The 23,087-nt window shown below is 42.4% G+C and overlaps 1 protein-coding gene and 1 pseudogene across 2 annotated transcripts; one reads left to right on the top strand and one right to left on the bottom strand.

Annotated features, from left to right (window-relative positions):
- Positions 1-138: 138 nt before the first annotated feature.
- Positions 139-5,025, top strand: LOC109785053 (uncharacterized). Of its 2 annotated transcripts, XM_073500819.1 has the most exons (5): positions 139-1,026; positions 1,191-1,265; positions 1,365-1,491; positions 2,551-2,648; positions 3,961-5,025. In XM_073500819.1, exon 1 carries the CDS (start codon positions 450-452, stop codon positions 834-836), a length of 387 nt encoding a protein of 128 aa, XP_073356920.1. In that variant the 5' UTR covers positions 139-449; the 3' UTR covers positions 837-1,026; positions 1,191-1,265; positions 1,365-1,491; positions 2,551-2,648; positions 3,961-5,025. The 2 variants fall into 2 exon arrangements, with proteins under 2 accessions (XP_073356920.1, XP_040247571.1); XM_040391637.3 differs by lacking the exon at positions 2,551-2,648.
- On the bottom strand, positions 2,655-15,636 carry LOC109785051 (uncharacterized; annotated as a pseudogene).
- Positions 15,637-23,087: the final 7,451 nt, after the last annotated feature.

Genomic DNA, 23,087 nt, shown 5'->3' with positions numbered 1-23,087 from the left:
GACTGTACGTTATTATACTTGCTCTAAATTTAAGGGATCAGTTAGACCTTGTTTCTTTGGGCGCACAAAATAGAAAAACTGCAAAAGCAGGACCAAAAGCCTAAACAAACAGGGGCTTAAAAACGATCAAAACTTTACTCCGGCCGGATACTCCTTTATTATTAGGGGATCAGTTAGAGTTGGCCTTACAAGATTTAGCATGGCCAAAACTCTTCAAATTTTCTAACTTGTCTATAGTCTAGAGGTTAGCCAAATTTTGAAATTACACAAACACAAGCCTCCTTTTGAGAAGCCAAAGTTTGAAATTACACAAACACAAACCTTGAAAAGTCAAATTTCAGCGTAAACCCAAACAAGTCAGCAAGATCCATTCACAGCGAGGAAAGCAGAGAAGCAGAGGGAGAGCTCACCGCCGTCCAGCCCCCCAGATCCACCGCACCCCGGCGAGCATGGCGGCGGTGGGCGGCGACGCGGCGAGCATGGTGGCGGTGGGCCTGGTGTGGGGCGCCACCAACGCGCTCATGCGCCGGGGCGCGCTCGTCTGGGACCGCCGCTCCCGCTCCCTCCCCGCCGGCACCGGCGCCGTCCGGCGGTGGGCCGACCTGCTCCTCACGTGGCAGTACTCGGCGCCGTTCCTCGCCAACCTCTCCGCCTCCGCGGCCTTCTTCCGGCTCCTCGGCGACGCGCCCATCTCCGTCGCCGTGCCCGTCACCAACGCCACCACCTTCGCCGCCACCGCCGTCGCCGCGGCGCTCCTCGGGGAGGCCACCCGCGCTGCGCCCGCCGCGCTCGGCACCGCCCTCATCGTCCTCGGCGTCTGGGTCTGCATCTCCTAGCTACCTACCTACCTACCCGTCCGTTCCAACCTGCAAGGATCCTCATCTGTCTTCAATGTTGTCTGTAGAATTAGTCCGAATTTGGTCTACTGGTGTAGTAAAATGTTTGAGATCATAATTGGTGCCTTTGATGCTAAAATGTAGGCTGAATGCGCTTCTTTTTCAGGCCTGGATAGGGAGCTTGGTAATGGTATGTATCATACAAATACTGCAGCATCTCCATTCATCAATTCTGAATCAGTTCTGTTTGAATCCAGAATCAGTTACTTACAAGAATGACTTTCTGAATGATCACTGTTTATCAATGCCTTACCCGTCCTCTTGCATAAATATGTTTGCCCTGTTCCGGCATAGTCGATTTCCATGTGGCGAGTAAGCACAGATTGATGATGCCTTCAACTAATGATATCCGTTTGAGGTCCGACCTCGGTAATGGGCATTTCGTTACCGGCCTGACTATGGCTACATGTGCATGCCCAAGTCGCTTTGGTGTACTTGTTAATAAGAATGCTGTTCATACTTTTGCAGGTCCATACTTGAATGCTCTGTTTTGGAGCAGTCATGATACTGTACCTGGTTACTCCTAGTTCCTAGATCATGGCTGTGATCTGGGTGGGTGAAGCGTCTGTATGACTACATGCTTAATCCTACAAAGGTATCTTTTCTTTTTCGAAGAAACACACCAGCTTCATGTTTTGATGTATTGTTAGAAAAAGAGTCTATATGCAACTCTGCTGATGCACATAAGCACATTGTACTCGACATGCAAATTTATACTACTAGGTTTGGTCCCTTTCATGCATACATTATTAGACATATATGTTCATTAACTCTGCACAACTCATAAATTAAGATGTTTAATAATATTTCCTAGTTACAAACACACAGACAATTTTTACTCACAGCAAATGTCCTTCTTCCGGAGATACCCACTTCTTCCTTTCCAGCATAGGCGGTGATTGCATCTTACAGGTTATCACTTAGTTGTAGTAGGGCGGCGAGACCTCCAAGCAAGTGCCTCAAATTTCCCACGTGGTAGTGTATCACCACGTCCGAAGATGATGTAGTGCATAGTGATCTTGGGGGCTTCCTCAGTGGAATCTAATTGATGATGGTTGCAAATCGAGAAATATTTGCTGCTGCATGCTAATCTTCTATGATACACTGGTTCATCTTTCCACAAAGGTTTTGGTGCTTGTCAGACATAAGGAGCTGTGTATATTTATCTGCTCTTACACATTCAAGAACTATGCGCCAGAATCGAGCATTAAAGTTGTCTTGCAGTAACCCAATAAGGATAAACACGTTCTTGAAACATTGTGTCTGTTCCAAAACGAGTTCCATGGTCATCATTGCCAGTTTTGGCTGTTCATCAGAGTTTGTGCTTCTGAATGCAAGCGATTTGAAAAAGTGCCAGTAAGCTTCTTTAGGGAGATAGTCCAGCCAAAGTGCTTGTGTTATGTTTTTATGAAAATTATAATCATTTTTAGACTGTGTAAGGTCTAAATAATTTCATATTTTTTGATAAATTAGCCAAGAGTTGGCTATACAAACCCATACTAGCATTATTGCGCGTTAGGGAAGCTGGTATGTAATTTGCTTGTACCCCATTCTGGTCTTTACCCGTTGCTACTGGAACTAGAACGTGGGTTGCAAAATTCAGTCAATTTTTTTCTTTTTCGCCATTGATTAATCGGATTCCATTTTGTTCCAGTCCAAAGATAGAAAACACAGCTCAGTTCGTGGGATGATAGCCAAGAATCCAAGAACTTAGTTTTATATTTATCGTTACCTCATCGCTCCGAGTTCCAGGTAATGCCGCCACTCCCGTTCCAGCTTATCTTTCTGATCTTTAAGCCCAGTAAGAAAAGAATCTATCACAGAAAATACATGTGACAGAGGAACTGAAACTTGCTTGTTTTCGCCTAATGATCAAACTCACACACAGGAGAAACAGAGCAAGTTTGGGGTACCTTTTCTCTACTCTTTTCTCCATGCTCAAGAATTATTACAAGACTTAGGTTTACACGGTACAAATAGTATCAAGATCAATAGGATATGGACTCTATGACTCAACTTTATAAAATAACTTGTCTTGGACTCTAATTCAACTGACAATGCAAACATTGTCCTCGATTCTGAAAGTACTTACCCAAACACAAGCACAATGTACTCGACATGCAAACACTTGTACGATGATATGATGACTCCATGCCTACTGCCTACACGACGACAGGCATATATGTCAGCTAACTTGGCAAGACTCCTAAAAGACAGCAATAATATTCTGTAATTCGTAAGAGAAGGCAGTAGCATACATGATGTGAGTCACAGGTAGTGTGTTACTCAGATCAAATGTTCTCCATCCTGATGCACACGCTTCTTTCTTCGTACTGTAAGTTGTGGTGATTGCATCTTACAGCTTATCGTGTAGTTGTAGTAGGGTGGTATGCGAGATCTCCATGAAAGAGCCTCAAATTTCCCACGGGGTAGCGTACCACCACGTCCTAGGAGAATGTCCTGCACATTGATTTTAGGAATATTCTCACTGGACTCTGACTGGTGATGGTTGCAAATGAAGTAATATCTTCGGCTCTTCCCCAATCTCCAATAGTACACCGGTTCATCTTCCCGCAAACGAAGGTTTGGGTGCTGGTCAAACATAAGGAGATTTGTCTGTTTATATTCTCTCACACATTCAAGAACTGTGTGCCAAATTTGACCATTGAAGTTGTCTCGCAGGATCCCAGCAATGATATACGCGCTTAGGAAACATTGTCTTTGTTCCAAAGCGATCTCCGTGGCCATTGTTGCCAGTTTCGGCTGCTCATATGAGTTTGTGCTTCTGAATACGAGTGACTTGAAAAAAATGCCAATAAGCTTCTTGCGGGAGATAGTTCAGTCGTAGTGCTTCTGTTGTTCCCAGATTCACAATTCTATCTGATCGGCTGGTGATTATAATTTTATTTCCACCAAATGGTGTGGTGCAGGTTGTCGAAGATTTCAGCCTTCTCCATGTTCCCTCGTTAATAATGTCCTCAGCTATTTCAATAATAATTAGCAACCATTTTTGAGAAGCACAATTCTGATGTCTGACTAGATCATTAATATTGTTTCCTCTTAGGTCGATCAGCCCTTCATTCTTGAGACTGCCTTCTGGAAAGAAGAGGATCATCGAGAAGTGATGACGCGCACTCTCATCCCTACAGACATACTCAATGAGAGTGCGCTTCCCTACTCTTATTGGACCAATGATCGGAAGTACAGCCAGTTCTGGCATAGCATTGGGGCGCAACAAGAAATTCAGGACCCTTTCCAGTTCAGTTTGCCGACCGAACATGCAATTGTCCAAGATCAAATAAGTGCCATAAGGTTGGTGGAGTATCCGAGGATACGACTCCAAGAAGAAAAGGAACTCCTTCATACCAGCGATGGTGTCTTCTAGGGTGTCGACCAACCGCTGCAGCTCTTCTTGTATGCTGTTGTTCGCACCAGATAACAGCACAGCTTCTCTGTTGCTGCTACCACTACCGGCGCCAGAGGCACGGAACCGTTTGGGTGGCCTTAATCTGAACGCATCAAGCATGTAGTGGCCTCTGTACATACCTTGCCTCAACATTTTGAGCTGACAAAGCATTCCCTGGTTAGTGATGCGCCGTCCCTCGACGACGGTGTCGATTCTCATTAGAAGTCTGTGCAGCTTCTGCACAATCTTGTCGGTGCCATGCTGCTGCTGGAAGTATCTGCTGATCACGAAGGACGCCGACCTGCTGATGAGGTCTCCTACAATTGCAGAGAAAAGGATATCCATCAAGTTGAACCTCCGCGGCTTGAGCAATTGTAGTGGAAGATTTGAAGGTTTGTGTTGGGATAAACAGAGCAATGGGTTTTTGGAGAGATGCTCAAATTTGGTTCGAAGATTTGAAGGTGACAGACTGGTACTTGAGTGTGAGTCTTCACCTGACATGCATAGTTAGACTGCCAACATGCTAGTGTGACTAATTATTGACTGGCTAACCTATGTCAAAAAGTAACCATTCGACTTCTATACTTTATTTATTTTATTGCATACGTTCCCCTTAGTCATGGCAAATGTTGATCTGCAATGCTTTTGATAAATGACAGCTATCTTTTCTTAGGATTTCTGTAAACAACGGTTTTAAAATTCTGTTGTCTGAAGTCACACAAATATCATTTTTTTTTTCATTGTTAAGTAGCATATGGAGTGACTTAAGAGTTGCTTTATAAGTTCCACATATTTAGAAATGTGTCTTTTATTTGAGATACTGTTTTTATCAATCTACTTTTTGTGTCAAGATGGATTGTCGGATGCACCACAGAATAGTTGGAGCAATAAAGGATAGACCGCATATATAGCCCACTGTAATAGTGTCAACAATTTTGCGTAACATAACCATACTATTGAACCCTAATATTGTTGGTCAAAGCATGCGGCCAAACCGTAAAATACATCATCTCAGAACAGTCTATTCAGACCCTTTTCCCAATCTAATTTCTCCTTGGAGTGTTGTCGAGGTTTTTGGTGCTGCATGCTTACTACCCTTGGCACGTGGTTCTCCTTGATGTCTTATACTCGAAGTTTGCATAGCCTTTTTTTTTGGCAGGTGGTCGACGAGACGCAATGTAGAAAAATCGAGCAGTTTTTTGACTGGATGGCTCGATTTTGACAAAGGATGTCGAGAAGACTCTTTTGGGTAGTATTTGGCAGCCGGGAATTGAATAGCCGTCGTTCTAGTGATTTTGTTTTTGAGCATTCTCGTGTTTGTTTGAACTTGTCGGTGCTTGTTAGTTAGCAGAATTCATTGTTCAAAGATAGGCAAACCCCTACTTCTCCATATATCTGAACTGCAAGTCGAGGCATCATTTGTAAAATTCAGGTTACATATTCCGTGAAAATTTGGAAAAATGACAAGAACTTAACTGAAATGTACTCCAGTTTGCACCACCAGAAATTTTGGACCACTGCGCACTTGGATCAGTGTTTTTTCCTAGACAAATGAAGATATATTCTTTGACCGCATCATTATATCTTGACAGATTTCTAGAGTATAAACTTTATGGAGTCCTTTTTTTTTGGTTTCTAAATCAAGCCCATTTGTGCGCCATCCTTTTTCGCGGCATGGTTCATGACCTTCTCAAGTATATGGACAGGACTTCAAAAAATAGCGCATAAACATACTTAAAAAACATAGCAATCGCAACTAATAAATACCAAATCCATCGCAAAAATAAATAAATAAGTAACATATTTATAGGACAGGAGACCGTACAAACACAATATAATATCCCATGTTTCAAATGTAAAAGGTAGAGATGAGAAGACATACAACCTTCTCAAGTACCAGTAACACATACAAAGGTTTTGGTGCTTAATACAAGATACAATGGACTTGTAGTGTCACTTATTATAATCGAAATGACCAACACATCAAGTCTTTGGAACTTTTATTCTGTAAGTATATAGGTTTTTGTAACTATAGAAAATAAATTGCTCCCAGTTGACTACTCGCGTGGTTCATCTTGGCCCCCTGCTGCACTCGGCTGGCGTGGCCCAGTTGCGCTAGTATCGGCTGGAATCTGGGGTGCTGTAGTGGAAAATCCAACCTCCACTTCAGATTGTGCTTCAGCTTCTAGAATTGCAGCAGCATTACGAAACGAGCGTGCAAGCTGCAGAAAACAATACAGGTAAGGCAAGACTGATAGCTTGACCAGACATCTAGCAAGAATGATCAATACGGCATGAAGTAAAGCCTTGATGTTTGCAAAAAGCAGACCACATGCAACTAGATATTGATTCTTGAAACATGAATCAGCTTTGGTGCATAGACCCAAATGAATTTTGTACAGTAGTTTTTCTATCTCAAATATTTTGGATTGTAAGAAAAATGTATTGGCTATTTACGCTATACACTCAATTAGGACCTGAAAGTTTGAAGATGCGGCCAAGTTGTGTAGCCAATAGAACAAGCCATTAGATAGAGTGCATCTTAGCAGGAAATAAAGAACTGAATGTAGCTTGGACTGATCATGTTAATTAATTTCAAGAAAACCATATTTAGCAGCATGTTGGCAAATGGAGATGTGTCTCGCGCTAGATACAAAATGACTAGTTTTGTTAAAATTATCAAAACAAGCCAACATTGTAGTTCGGGGCACCCACTAGTGGGCTTACCAAGCCCACTTGGATACACAAGATGTCCAATTTTTTTTTGTTGATATCAAAATTTGACAGCCAATCCAATATGTTTGGATAGCTAGAGAAACCAAACCAACACGTGCTACCAATGTGTGTGACTGAGGGTAGAGCTATGGCCATCCTAAGATGTGTCCATGCGCACCTACAACCGTTGAGTAGGCAATAGTCTAGTTTCTGAAAACACACAAATACAACGTGCGCACACATACACATGCACACCATCACCCACATCGTCACCACAAAGGGCCTACTGAATACCATAGTGCAAAATTTTAAGATTGACAAAATTACCACAGATGCCTCACTATCTATGAGAATGTCGTCTCCCATCGAAAGAATATTCCCTCTTTAACGAGACACTGGACGTTAAACCTAGGGTTTAATCTTTGGTGAACCAGGGGTACAACCACCCGCATAACCATTCAACCACATATTGATTCTCTAGTCTAGTGTTTTTATGGTACACCTACACCATTAGGTAGTTGCATCTTCGATTTGACTTCCCCAAAAAACTCCATGGGGTAGGATAGTAAGAAGCTGGTTCTAGGGAAAGCTAGGATTTCAGTTTTCCTCTTGACAAAATACCGATGACAATGACTTAATGCCATTAATAGATGATGAGAATTTATGGATGCATATCCCTAGCAGTGTGTCAAATTTATCCTGTTTGCATTGTCATCTTTATAAATGATGGTGATGCTAGCTTGTCGATGACTCAACATGTTCTATCTTTGGTTTCCACTCATTTAAAAAATAGTATATGTTGTTCTCAATTGGTGAAACAAGACCAAGATTTTGCTCTAGTTTCAAAAAACAAATACACATCCCTAACAAGGTATATCCAATTTCCTTCAATAACAAATTTTTACCAAGGAAGGTACTAATTTTTTTTGTGTGCTCAATTTATTGCCGACAACTATTTAAAAATAGTAAAGTTATGGATTTGAATCATAAGTATTATACTAGAAACAAGAACACAACACTAACATACTAGAGCGACTATAAAGTGATGTATCTTTGTTTTGGACAATTTGATAATTAATGCATAACTTCATTGTTTCAAGGGAATAAAAGAGCATTTTACTCGTAGTGTTCTTAATTTATGGGCATGGATGTTTCTCAATATGTTTTCGCCATGTTTGAAATATAGTAAGATAATTTATGCTTATCTAATCGAAAACTTACTTTCATAATCTATATCGGACAAGCGTCTTCACTTTTCATTGTTTGATTGGACTACATGTTTTCATATATCTCCTCTAAAAACAATTTACATTGAATTATATGTTTGTTGAGTTTTGAAGTAGGAAGTACATAATAATATAAGTCTAAACTGGCATGATGGTTTTGTGCTAAAACATTGTGTTCTCAAGCTTCAGTTTCTCATTTTTCTTCATTTAGGATTGCTTATGTGCTGAAAGTCGTTAAACATGTAAGTACGTAAATATTGTGTTAATAATGATGAATATTCAAAATACTTTATGTTTATTGATTGGGCAGTTATTCAATCAGAGGCAACATCTAAGTATATCGAATTGGAATAATCAACCAAAATGAACCTCTCACAAAGTAAATGTGTTAACTTTTGTATAAACACTTGAACAGTAGTCTCCACACACATACGTAGTTATTAACATCTTTGGAATCATATTTTCCATCTATCCTGGTGTAGTTTTTAGATCCTATATTATCAAGATTTTGGCTAGTATTGTTTGCAGTTGGGCATATTTGGTGGAACTAAATTGAAATTTCTTACTTATTCTGTGTTCAATAGTCAGAAGTGGCATAGTCGCAAACTTGATTCATTCTAAAGAAACAATTTCGAACATACTGCCCCCCCCCCCCCCCCCGACGATGCACGCGCGGGGAAAGCATTTGTTGTATGATATATCTCAATATCTCATCGGGCGTTGAAAGTCACTTTCCCGTTATACAGGGTGCAAGTGTTGACTTTTTTAGCTATTTTCAGAAATACTACTGATCCATGTGATGGTAGGAGGCTATTTCTTAATCCAACCTTAAATTTTACTCCTTGCCAAGAAATGTCGAATGTGCTACATGGTCACGTTATTGGGTCAACTAGGAAGCGAAATAAATTGCCTAATTTAACCGTTTTGTGGAATATAAACATTTCTTTAGATACACATTAAAATGAGTGAGACTACTACATAAACCATCTACATGCTGACATGGGTGCAATTTGTTTGACTTGAACATGTAAATATCACACACTTTTGCATTATATTTCAAATTCCATGTATCTACCATCATCATATTTAACCATAAGAAATATATTCTCATCTCCCATGTTTCATGTTGGCAGATTTTCTTTCACACATTTTTGTAATGTTTTCGTGTTATTACAATGCAAGAATTTTAGCCATTGGGCGTTTAGCTATTCAACATGATAGAAATATATTATTCAGTTGTCAATATTCTATATCTAGTAATAATATTTTCTAGTCTTGATTTAGAAATAATGCATGATAGAAGTGTTATAGATATCATTGTATGTCTTGGATCTACTTTGGCAAACCTCAGCTTTCAGGCAGGCATTTTCAATCTTCAGGCAAGCAACACATCGGTATGTCCTCAACTCCTCGCGCATTTTGTGGTTCTCAATGGCCAATATTTTGTTCTCAATCTCCAGACGCTCATTCTGTTGCTTGATGGAGAGCTTCTGTGATGAATATCATTAACTAGTTTAGTATATTGGTAGTATTATATTTGAATATGATAATATGCTAAATATCAAATTTTATTATTACAATCAAGACTACATAACAACAATAAAATTGTGTCATGTCTAAAAATATATTATACACTTGATAAGATTAAACAATTTTGCATGGTAAAAAAGCACATAAATGTTTGTTGGTTCCTAAAAGATTAAGACGCACACAAATAAATTTATATGGTTTTGTGTTGTGACTTTGCGACCTTAATCTGAGGACCATCTTCATGACCAACAACTCCGCTCGTCTTGATGAAGATCTTGAGTTTCCATCCATTTAGTTAATACCGATGAAATGCTCTCCAATATGACTGTAGAACCAATAAAGTGTATGTATCAAAACACTAGACCTCTGGAATAATATGATGTTTTATTATGTGAAAAGAAACAAATTGCCTCCTATATAAATATATACATGAATAACTATAAGTGTATACACGAATAGTTTAAGCCTCGGATGACTATACATATATGCGGATACATAGGACTATATGTGAACTTCAGACTTCCAACTACTACTACAAATTTATAGCATGTAAATAGAAGTTTCTTTTGTTTTCAGAGTGGTGTGAATATTATAACAAAAAATGAATAATTATTTTGAACAAAATAATAATCTATTATCAACCATGACACAAATCTGGGAACAAACATGTTATACATTCCAAAGTATTCCTAGTTTTCCAAAAGTGAAAACTAAACTAACTTGGAAAAAGCAATGACAAGAACGAGAGTACGTTTCACAGAAATAACATGGATGGATTAGTTTATATATAAAATACATAGTCTTAGTTTAGTGTTTTGTTGTTCTGATCCTTTAGTGAACAAGTGAGCATTTTCTCTATTGAACAAGGAAAGGTCTTCTACATTTAGTCAATCAAGTTAAAAAAGATCTTCCACTTTACAAGAGGGAAAGTTTTGATTAACTGAGCCATTTTAGGATAATTTTTGTATAATCTAATAGAAAATTCTAAAACTTGTTCAAGTTCTTGTTCCAAACTTTCATGTGAAAAAAACTCTGGCGACAAGGGAAGTGACACATATTTGATATAAAAGATGAAATTCCAGTCGTCCTTTTTCTTCAAATCGATTATTTTTCATTCAATATTCCAATATAATAAAATTGAACAAATAGAACACAATTATGCACTGATGTATACTTGAAAACATAAAAGAAATAACCTACTTTGAGTACTTCTCAAACATAATTCGTTATCTACCAACAAGGACCCTATGATGTGCAAGACCAAGAAAAAATGGTCAAACATATATAGTATGTAGGGAAAGAAAATAAGTTCGGGAACCTCGCCAACAAAGACAAACAACAATCCTTTCTTTGGTGCGAGCATGTACCCAAAAAACAAGCTATGATTTTCGAAAATACAAAATACAAGAACTTATAATTTCAAGTTATGCATAGTATGCCTAGAAAATTTCAATGGAAGAATGCCCTTTATAATTAACTATGAAAAGCATACCATATAGCCTCGTTGCTCTGTGAGTCCTCTTAGATCATAGGGGTCAATGCTTCTTTCTTTGTGCAGGCAACAAAGGGGTGCTTTATAGGATGATCACACGGAGCAATATCAATTTTTGGTCAGTACAACATCCATGCCCGACATTTAAGTAGGATTGGTGCCAAAAGATGGATGCCACGCTACAGATAGATATTTAGATAGATAGGGACTGCATTATTTGGAGTAATAGGAAACTGTGGGTCAAATCCCGTTGACCGCCTTTTCTGAATGATAGGGCATGACCTCACGAGTCGTAGGATGCATAAGATCGTAAGGAAGATAGAGTTGAACATATGCATATCCTTTTCCCGACACACTTTCGGTGCACGGGAGACGTAAGCCTAAGAAAGATAGAGTTGAACACATACATATCCATTTTCTGACACACTTTCGGCGCATAGATAGACGGAGCACTACTTTAATAAGTAATATATAAAAATGTCGGTCTAACTGCTTCCACTCTTGTCCTAGTACCACCCACTGTACTCATCTAGTGATATGGGGCGTTGATGTTAGGGTGTGGGCTGCCATTTGTGCAAGGCTAGTACACATAGTGTCGCGTATAGGTTGCCATGGGTGGGCTCGTAGGAGGTTCCACAAGTTCAAAGAATGATGTGCGAGGCTTCAATGTGTTGGCGGTAGGTCCTGTAGGACCAATAGTATATCGACCAGAGGGTGGTGAATGGGAGATTTAAAAATTACTTTGAAACTTGAAAACTCTCGGTACAACATAACGAAATATAAATCTAAGAACAAAAAAAATCTACAAAACATTATCACACTAGAAGATAAACTAGATAGCTATAGAAAGATTAGACGAAGGACTCTATGAAAGAGATGATACCATCAAATTCTCTTCAGATTTTTGGGAGTTATGGGTCTCTAGGAATCAATAAAATTGAGTCAAGGGGTCATATTTCAACATCCAGAAAGGAGGAGGAGGAGGGGCATCTTCCCCCTCTCCTCCGGCTATGTCAGAATTCCTCTAGGGGCACTACCATCATCGCCATTGCATTCATCGTCATCTCCACGACAATCTTATTCCTTTGTATTGGGGCTTCTCCATCACGAAGCCTCTTAATACTTAGGCAAACATGACTGTTTTAGGAATTATTTCCCTAGTATTTATTTCATCTTTACCTCTATGTTTGATTAGTTATTTGTTTGATGGCATTGGCGAAATAGTATGAAGGTTGGTTGCACATATGTACATTACTCGTTCTATTTTTGTATACAAGGTCACTTTGTTTTTTGTGTCAAACTTTGACTTATAATTTTGGTCAATGAAATATAGGTTATATGCCATAAAAATACATCATCAGAAAGTTCTTTGGAATGTGCATGCAGTGGCATACCTTTTGTGGCATAACTCAATTTTGTTGGTACAATTAATGGTAAAGTTAGACATAAAAATATGAAGTGTCCTTATATAAAAAAGAGGAAGAGTAGTAATTTCTATGACATCATTTGTGGCTTTTGTATCAGTGCACACTTGTATTAAGGGAACCCATATGTTTTCTAATGTGTTATGATAAAGGATGAAGGGGATGCGCGAGGTATAGAAATCATATCCCACTAGTACGGAGTTATATCATATGGAAGTATGGGGACCCTTGATCTTTAAGCTATGATCGGGTTTTCACCTTAATAATTTCTAGAGAAAATTCCTTATTTGACACTATCTTAAAATCTGCTTCCTTATTTGACACTGGAAAAGTTTTTCTTCCCTATTTGACACAAGTTCTATATTTTATTCCCTATATGACATTTCCGTCCATTTTGAGCCTAAATAACACCTGAAAAGACTTTTTTGCCCCTCATGTGGTATGTGTGTGGGGGGCAATAGCGCACACACGCAGCATCAATGCGAGGGCAGGAGCACACACGCAGCAACACATACACATGCACCAACACACACGCAACAACACGCACGCGTGCGTGCACACACACACACACACGCACACACACGCAGCAACACACAAGCACGCGCACACACGCAGCAACACACACGCACGCGCACACACACGCAACAACACGCACGCGTGCGTGCACACACACACACACATGCAGCAACACACATGCACGCGCACACACACGCAGCAACACACACGCACGCAGCACACACACACGCAGCAGCAGCAGCACACACGCAGGCAGCACATAGGCACGCAACAGCACGCACACACGCGCACGCGCACGTACACACGCAGTAGCAAACACACACGCAGCAGCACACATGCACACACACATGCAGCAGCAGCACACATGTGCGGGTGCACCCACACACGCAACAGCACACACGCGCGCGCACACACATACCGCATGAGGGGCAAAATCGTCTTTCCAGGTGTCATTTAGGCTCAAAATGGACGGAAGTGTCGTATAGGGAATAAAATTTAGGATTAGTGTCAAATAGGGAAGAAAAACTTTTCCAGTGTCAAACAAGGAACCAGATTTTAAGACAGTGTCAAATAAGGAATTTTCTCTAATTTCTAGTTGCTAGGTGTGTTGCCCCTTGGGAGTTTAGTCATAAGTACATGTGAGTCAATGGTTTTGCATGGTTTTGCAACATGTAAGCTTAGGTTCCACCCAAGAAATAGAAACGAGATTCACTTGTGAGGGGAAACACATATTACATCTTACATAATGCCTTGTCTACCACCATTCTATTATAGTACTCTACGGCCTAGTCCATGCCTCACCATTTTTTGCATTGAGGTGACATTGGAGAGAAAACACATAGGTATAACATTGTCTTTTGCATTTCCATTAAAGCAATCTCTAATAATGACAACCACTTTATCACAAAATAGTCAATTGCCTAGAACACTTGCTCCCATTGGATATCACTAATTCCTTCACAACCATAGCACACTCGCTCTCTTTAGTTCTTGCAAACTATTTAATAACAACAAAAATTCAACTGACTTGCCTCTACAAGATAAATAAGACATATTCACTTGAATCTTTGTAAAGTAATCACTAAAATTTCATAAATAACATACATAACATTTAGAGCATTTTACATGAAGTTCTCTTAATTTATGGGTATGGATGTCTCTCAATATGTTTTCGTCGTTGAACGGACGTGGATGTCGCCTAGAGGGGGGGGGGGGGCGCTTTAAAACAATTACGGTTTAGGCTTGAACAAGTGAGGAATAAAACTAGCACTTAATTTCTCTAGCACAAAACCTAAATATACTATAGGCTCAACTATGTGCACCAACAACTTATGCTAAACAAGATAAACATGGCAATATATATATATATATATATATATAACTTGAAGCATGGAGGCTATCACAAAGTAAAGAGTGTAAGTAAAGGGGACGGGTGAGAGATAACTGAGGCACGCGGAGACAACGATGTATCCCGAAGTTCACACCCTTGTGGATGCTAGTCTCCGTTAAAGTGGTCTGGAGGCACAATGCTCCCCAAAATGCCACTAGGGGCCACTGTATTCTCATCACGCCCTCGCACAATGCAAGATGCCGTGATTCCACTATGGGACCCTTGAGGGCGGTCACCAAACCCGTACAAATGATGACCCTTGCACTACGGGAAACAACTAATTTGCTGTCAGGGGGCGTCTTTGCTGTCAGCTTTTCGTGGGACAGACGGCAAAGAAAAGGTTTGCTGTCATCAGCAGACGGCAAAGAAAACCTGATGGCAAAATAGACTTTACCGTCTGCGAAAAAAACACAGACGACAAAGAGCTCACTTTGCCGTCTGCATTTTATATTACATACGGCAAAGAGCTCACTTTGCCATCTGCATTTTACATTACAGACGGCAAAGATCTTTGCCGTCAGACGGCAAAAAAGAAACACAGCCCACGAATCGATCACGCGGATCCGTGACATGGCAGAATCTGGTGCACACATCCACCTTATCCTCCACCCGATGCCCAACAGCCCACGTGCCCCACGACCTCACCTTATCCTCCACCCCAGCCCCACCTGCCCACCACGATTCTCTCTCTCTCGTACCTCTCTCTCCCTCTCGATCCAGAGCACACCGGCGCCCCCACCACCTCGACTGCCCTGACCTCACCGGCCACCACCTCGCACGCCGGCCGCCACGGCCAACCTCAGCGCTCCTACCTCGTCGCCCCCGTCGGCCGCCGGCTCCGGCCACGTCCCCGGCAGGCCGCCGTCTCCGGCCCCGTCCCCCATCAGTCCCTTTCCTCTCCACCTCCGGCGCCGCCAAGCCCGCACCGTCCCGCTTCGCCCCCACCGGCCGCCGGCCCCATCCCTCGATGCTGCAGCGCCGCACCACCTCGCGGATGAGCGTGGCAAGCTCCGTTGCGGCGGCGGACGCCTTGAGCCCCATCCCTCTTGTAATTTTTTTTGTGAGATATCCCTCTTGTATTCTCTGCAATTCATTTGTGTGTACTAATTTATTTGCATCTACTCTGTGTAATCCGTTCATGTGTAATATGTTTATTTTGTGAAATGGAACCGTTTTCTATTGTGAAATTCATCCGTGGAGTCTTGGAACAACAAGTGTATGGATATTGTGGTTTTAGTCGTGGTCTGTTCTGTTTTTAATATAAAAAAATTTCTTTGCCGTTAGTGATTTTTGAGGCAGACGGCAAAGACACAGATTCTAGCTGAGGACAACGACACTTTTCTTTGCCATCTGGGGTATATGTGCAGGACGGCAAAGGTGGTTTGGCTGACGGCAAAATCTTTGCCGTCTGCCCGATTAAAAGCTGACGGCAAAGCAGTCTTTGCTGCCATCCTCTTTGCCGTCTATGTTTGCCGTCAGCCGGTGACAGCAAACTCTTTGCCGTCTGTATTTCGTTTTTTGCCGTCTGTAACTGCTAGATGGCAAACTAGTTGATTCCTGTAGTGTTCGGGGTGGACATGGTACCCGTACAATTTGCTTGGGGCAATCTTCACAACTTAATTGGAGACCCCGAAGCTTGCCTGGAGATTTACACCACAATGTCTGAGCTCTACAACACGATCAACCGTGGCGCCCAAGCACCCAAGAGGCACAAGCTCTAGGGCCGAAACACCCAAGAGTAATAAGCATCTCAACTTTCACTTCCACATATCACCATGGAGAACTCAAACCGATGAAACTAATGCAATGGCAAGAACACACGAAGTGCTCAAGTCCCGCACTCTCAAATCCCACCAAGCAATGAAGCTATGGAGGAATATGAGAGGAAGAACAAGGAGAACATAAAAGAACTCTAAGATCTAGATCCACAAGGTTCCCCTCACTTAGAGGAGATATGGATTGGCGGAAATGTAGATCTAGATCTTCTCTCTCTTTTCCCTCAAAAAGATGCAAGATTCATGGAAGGAATAGAGAGAAAACAAAGCTTTTGGAGGTCGACAATGGAGGAGAAAGCCTGCAAATAACCGCTGGGGCAATGGGCGAGAAGACACCCTTTTATAGAGGGGGCTCAAATCCAACCATTCACATAGGTCGTGCACCAGCGGTACTACCGCTCGGGGGAGCGGTACTACCGCTTAGACCGATCAACGCAACCCAACGAGTACTGAAGTACTAGAACGGTAGTTTCACTAGAACCAGCATAGCGAACACATCACCAGAGTGGAAGTACCACACGAAGCGGTACTACAATATAGTGCTAGCAATACTACCACGAATTGGCAGAGAGCATACAAAAGACTCAACTCAAGCGGAAGTAGTCGCAGTACTACCCAGCAGAAGTACCACCTAAGCGGTACTGATACATCTCGAACGTATCTATAATTTTGATTGTTCCATGCTATTATATTATCTGTTTTCGATGTTTTATATGCATTAATATGCTATTTTATATGATTTTTTGGACTAACCTATTAACCTAGAGCCCAGTGCCAGTTTCTGTTTTTCCTTGTTTTAGAGTTTTGCAGAAAAGGAATACCAAATGGAGTCCAAACGGAATAAAACTTTCGCGATTATTTTTCTTGGACTAGAAGACACCCAAGAGACCTGGAGTGCAAGTCAGAGGAGCCTCGAGGCGGCCACAAGGGTGGAGGGCATGCCCAGGGGGGGTGGGGCGCACCCCCAACCTTGTGGGCCCCTCGTAGGTCTCCTGACCTAATTCGTCCTCCTATATATACTCTTATACCCAAAAAACATCTAGGGGAGCCACGAAACCACTTTTCCACCACCGCAACCTTCTATACCTGTGAGATCCCATCTTGGGGCCTTTTCCGGCATCCTGCCGGAGGGGGAATCGATCACGGAGGGCTTCTACATCAACACCTTTGCCTCTCCGATGAAGCGTGCGTAGTTTACTTCAGACCTACGGGTACATAGCTAGTAGCTAGATGGCTTCTTCTCTCGATGTTCTTGGAGAACTATTCAATGTAATACTCTTTTGTGGTGTGTTTGTCGAGATCCGATGAATTGTGGATTTATAATCATCTTATCTATGAATATTATTTGAATCTCCTATGAATTCTTATATGCATGATTTGATATCGTTGCAAGTCTCTTCGAGCTATCGATTTGGTTTGGCCAACTAGATTGGTTTTTCTTGCAATGGGAGAAGTGCTTAGCTTTGGGTTCAATCTTGCGGTGTCCTTTCCCAGTGATAGTAGGGGTAGCAAGGCACATATTGTATTGTTGCCATCGAGGATAAAAGGATGGGGTTTTCATCATATTGCTTGAGTTAATTCCTCTACATCATGTCATCTTGCTTAAGGCGTTACTCCGTTCTTTATGAACTTAATACTCTAGATGCGTGCTGGATAGCGGTCGATGTGTGGAGTAATAGCAGTAGATGCAGAATTGTTTTGGTCTACTTGACACAGACGTGATGCCTATATTCATGATCATTTCCTTAGGTTTTGTCATAACGTTGCACTTTTCTATCAATTGTTCGGCAGTAATTTGTTCACCCACTGTAATATTTTCTATCTTGAGAGAACCTCTAGTGAAACCTATGGCCCCACTACTAGGAAAAGGGCTATAGCTAATATGGACATTAATGGCGCACCATGTATGTGGTGCGCCACTGCTATATAGCAGTGGCTCACCAGATACAGGTGCGCCATTAGTGTCCTCATTACTAATGGCGCACCAGACACACGGTGCGCCATTACTAACAAATTTTATTTTTTATTTTTCCAAAACTATTAATGGCGCACCAGGCACAGTGCGCCATTACTAGTTTTAACTAGTAATGGCGCACCACACACTCTGTGCGCCACTACTAACATTTTTTTTACTTTTTTTTGTCAAAACTAGTAATGACGCACCTGGTACAGTGCGCCATTACTAGTTCAAACTAGTAATGGCGCACGACAACCACGGTGCGCCACTACTAACAATTATTTTTTGCAAAACTAGTAATGGCGCACCACGTAACAGGTGCGCCATTAGTAACCAGGGTTACTAATGGTGCATTTTTAGGTGGTGCGCCATTAGTAACCTGAGACTAGCTAGATATTTTGGACAGCCACCTACCACACTCACTTTCCTCACTTCATTTTCTCCACCTCCTCCTCCAAGCTTGTCTCGGCTGCCTCCTCCTCCTCACCTCATTTGCACCATAGATTCACCCAAATTAAGTGGTTGAATTACCTTTTTTTGATAGGTAAGTAAGGGGAAAGCTTTCTTTATGTTGTAGATCTACTTTTTTCTCCCTCCAACAACGTGCACATGCACTTTTGATGGCCTAGCTAGATCTACGTATGTTTGTGGTGTTGCATATGTTTGTGGTGTTGCATATATGTTTGTGTTTGCAGGTACCGGTATTTGAAATGCGATAGTTGCCAATATTTTGCCGGAATGTTGATTCATTTCCGTTTCGGCGAGAATTTGGCACTATGCATTCTTTTTTGTCCTATTTTTAGGCAAACTCATGCCAAATTTTTTCTTGGTTCTAAAATATCGTTTTGCTCTACCCCGCAGGCGACCATGGTCCGCACGATGACCGAAGGCATCGTGAATAGGTTTTTGAGCTCCGCGAAGGCCGAGATGCTTCAAAAGAATGAGACGGAGATAAGATGTCCGTGTCGAAGATGCAAGCTGAAGAGCCTTATTGCGGACCCGGATTCCGGACAGGTGCGGGACCACCTGCTCTTGCGTGGTTTCATGGATGGCTATCGGTGGCAAGGTGATGAAGATGACTATGAAGTCGTCCATGGGGGCCGGGCAAGAAATGAGGAAGGGCAGCAAGACAACCGCGGCGAGGGCGGGCGAGAAGACGAAGAATCTCGAGGACATGATCATGACGGTGATGCGGTACACTGTCATCATGTAGAAGATGCCGGACATGATGATGAGGAAGATCAAGACGAAGGGCATGATCATGAAGATGAAGATGCCGGAGCAGACGACGATGGACCATCGATGGGCTGGGTGCAGGACCCTCATATTCAAAAGATTGGAAAAAGGCGCCCACTGCCGGGAAAGAAGCAAAAGGCGCCAAAGCCGGGAAAGAAGCGAAAGGCGCCAGAGCCGCTGCTGAAGGTATGGAAAACGAGGTCTGTTTTCTGGGACTTGCCATACTGGAAGATCCACCGTGTGCCTCACAACCTTGATGTCATGCATATCACGAAGAACATGTGCGAGAGTCTGCTTGGTACCCTGCTCAACATGCCAGAGAGGACCAAAGATGGGCCGAAAGCAAGGGCAGACTTGAAATCAATGGGCATCAGGGAGGAGCTTCACGCTAATGACGATGATGATGAGGCGCAGCAGGACACGGAAAGTCGTCGCAAAGGCAAAAAGGCCAAGAAGATCGGAAATGACTACCCTCCCGCATGCTTCACTCTAAGTCAGGAGGAGATCGAGCAGTTTTTCACCTGCCTTGTAGGAGTAAAACTTCCTTACAGTTACGCGGGGAAGATAAGCAGATACCTAGACTCAGCGAAGCAGAAGTTCAGCGGGATGAAGTCTCACGACTGTCACGTGCTGATGACGCAGATACTTCCAGTTGCAATCCGTGGGATCATGGACGCGCACGTCCGTGAAATGCTATCTGGCCTATGCAACTTTTTCGACGTCATCTCTCGGAAGTCGGTTGGCGTGAGGCAACTCAGAAGGCTACAGGAAGAGATCGTGGTGATACTATGCGAGCTTGAGATGTACTTCCCGCCCGCATTCTTCGATGTTATGGTGCATCTGCTGGTCCATATCGTGGAGGATATCATCCAACTCGGGCCGACGTTCCTGCATAGCATGATGCCGTTCGAAAGGATGAATGGTGTCATCAAAGGATACAGTCGCAACATGTCACGTCCAGAGGGAAGCATAGCCAGGGGCTTTCTGACCGAAGAGTGCATCTCCTACTGCACGAATTATCTAGGCATCGAGAACCCCGTTGGTCTGCCCGTCAACAGGCACCTCGGCAGGCTCTCTGGATGGGGTCGCCGCGAAATGCATGTCGACTTCGAGGGTCGACTCGCCGACTTTGAAAGAGCAAACCTAGTCGCGCTACAACACATAGACGTGGTCGATCCTTGGGTGGTAGAGCACAAAACCTTTATTGAGAAGACGTACAATGACCGAGGCCAACAGAGGACGGATGGAGATATAATCAAAGAGCACAACTCATGTTTCACGCGTTGGTTCAAGGAGAAGCTTCTGCTGTACCCTTTACACGAGGATTCTTCCGCGGAAGAAAAACTCATATTCGCCTTGTCATAGGGCGCCGAGCACAACCTGATGACCTATGAGGCGTACGATATCAACGGCTACACATTCTACACCGAGGACAAGGACATGAAGAGCGATGGTTATCAGAACTCCGGGGTAACGATGGAATCCTACACCGGTAACGACAATGACAGATACTACGGAAGGATCGAGGAGATCTGGGAGCTGAGCTACGCTAGAGAGAAGGTCCAGATGTTCCGTGTCAGATGGGCCAAGAGCGTCCTAAAAGAAGACCGGTATTTTACCACCATGGTTATACCCGAAGCCAAATCCAAGACCGCGGGCGCAAACGTCACCGCGAAAAATGAGCCATGGGTACTGGCTTCCCAAGTGGACCAATGCTTCCTCATTACCGACCCCTCAAAGCCCAGTCGTGTTGTCGTGATGAGAGGCAAAAGGAAGATCATCAGAATGGATGGAGTCGCCAATGAGCAAGACTTCGACAAGTACGGCGACCCGAAGATGGAACATGACGACGACTATGAAGTGCCATACACCACAAGAAGAAGCAGGACCACCCTACCTAAAGGACGTCCGTTCAAGAGAAGAACTCCATTTGCGAAAAAGAAGGGCAAGAAGATTGTGAAAAGATAGCTAGCTAAGATCGATTGTATTTAAATCGTAGTCTTCATTTCTTGATTGTAATTCGACATATTGAAATGATATTTCTTCTGTTCTAGTCCTCATGAATATTTATTTATGTTTATTATGGTATTGAATTTCTAACTCACAAAAAGTATTGAATTTGTTAATATTTTTTGAACTCATGAATACTTTTAAATTTCATGGGCACGTTTTGAATTCATGAATATTTTTTCAAATTTGATGATATTTTTTCATATTCATAAATGTTTTACCAATTCACAAATGAATGCAATTAAAAATCCAAAAAAAAAACAAATTTGATGATATTTTCAAATAACAATTTTGATGACATTTTCAAATAACAAATTTGATGATATTTTTTCATATTCATAAATATTTTCAAATAACAAATTTGATGATATTTTTTAAAAAATTATTACTGTTTTTATAAAAAATCATTACTGTTTCATATTCATATTCATTTTCTAAAAAATTATTAGATGCAACAAAAATAATAATAATAAAAAGTTACTAATGGCGCACCAGAGGTGGGTGCGCCATTGCTATCACTGTTTTTATAAAAAAATATTACTGTTTCATATTCATATTTATTTTCTAAAAAATTATTAGATGCAACAAAAAATAATAATAAAATAAGTTACTAATGGCGCACCAGAGGTGGGTGCGCCATTGCTATCACTGTTTTTATAAAAAAATATTACTGTTTCATATTCATATTCATTTTCTAAAAAATTATTAGATGCAACAAAAAATAAAAAAAAGTTACTAATGGCGCACCAGCGGTTGGTGCGCCATTGCTATCACTGTTTTTATGGCGCACCCCTAGATGGTGCGCCATTACTAACCTTCCCCCCTCTAGCTATGTATGTGCGTTCTGTCCATCGCTCGCCAGATCCCCCTTCCCTCCCTCGCTAGATCCCCGCGCTCGCTCCACCGCCGCTGACGACCCCCTGCACCCGCTCCGACGACCCCCGCGCCGCTCCGACGACCGCTGCGCCCGCTTCGACGAGGTGCACTGCCCACTGCTTCTTCCTCCTGGACCACCAGCTGGAGCCGAGAAACTCTCCTCCGCCGGATCGCCTCGCTCCACCACCGTCGGCATCGCCGCTGCCGCCGCCTCGACCTGCAACACCGGCGCCCCCGACCTCTCCAAGCACGCCCTGACCTCACTGTGAGCCGCCGTTCGTATCCCCTCTCTCCCCTCACTCCAAGCACGCCCCGATCTCTGCCCGTGGCCGCCATGGCCGGACCCCCGTGTCCCCGCGCGCATTGCTTGTTGGCGCAATTTTCTTTCTGCACTTGTGTTGAACTACCAATTATCCTGTGTTACACTTCCAATGCATACTACTAAATTAGGGTTTATTAAAACGCAAGCAGTCAGCCTCATTAGAAGCCAGATGTGCCACACAACACTGTAGCCCTCCAGAATTCACAGATGTGCCACACATCACCGTAGGCCTCCAGAATTCACCATAGTCTTGCGCCTGATGGCTTTCACACTCCAGTTGTCTGAAGATATGAACAGATCACTACGTTAGCACCGA

The sequence above is a fragment of the Aegilops tauschii genome, chromosome 6, assembly GCF_002575655.3.
Source record: "Aegilops tauschii subsp. strangulata cultivar AL8/78 chromosome 6, Aet v6.0, whole genome shotgun sequence".
Classification (NCBI taxonomy): Eukaryota; Viridiplantae; Streptophyta; class Magnoliopsida; order Poales; family Poaceae; genus Aegilops; species Aegilops tauschii.
The sequence above is the reverse complement of the archived record's forward strand: the minus strand, read 5'-3'. Positions and strand labels throughout refer to the sequence as shown.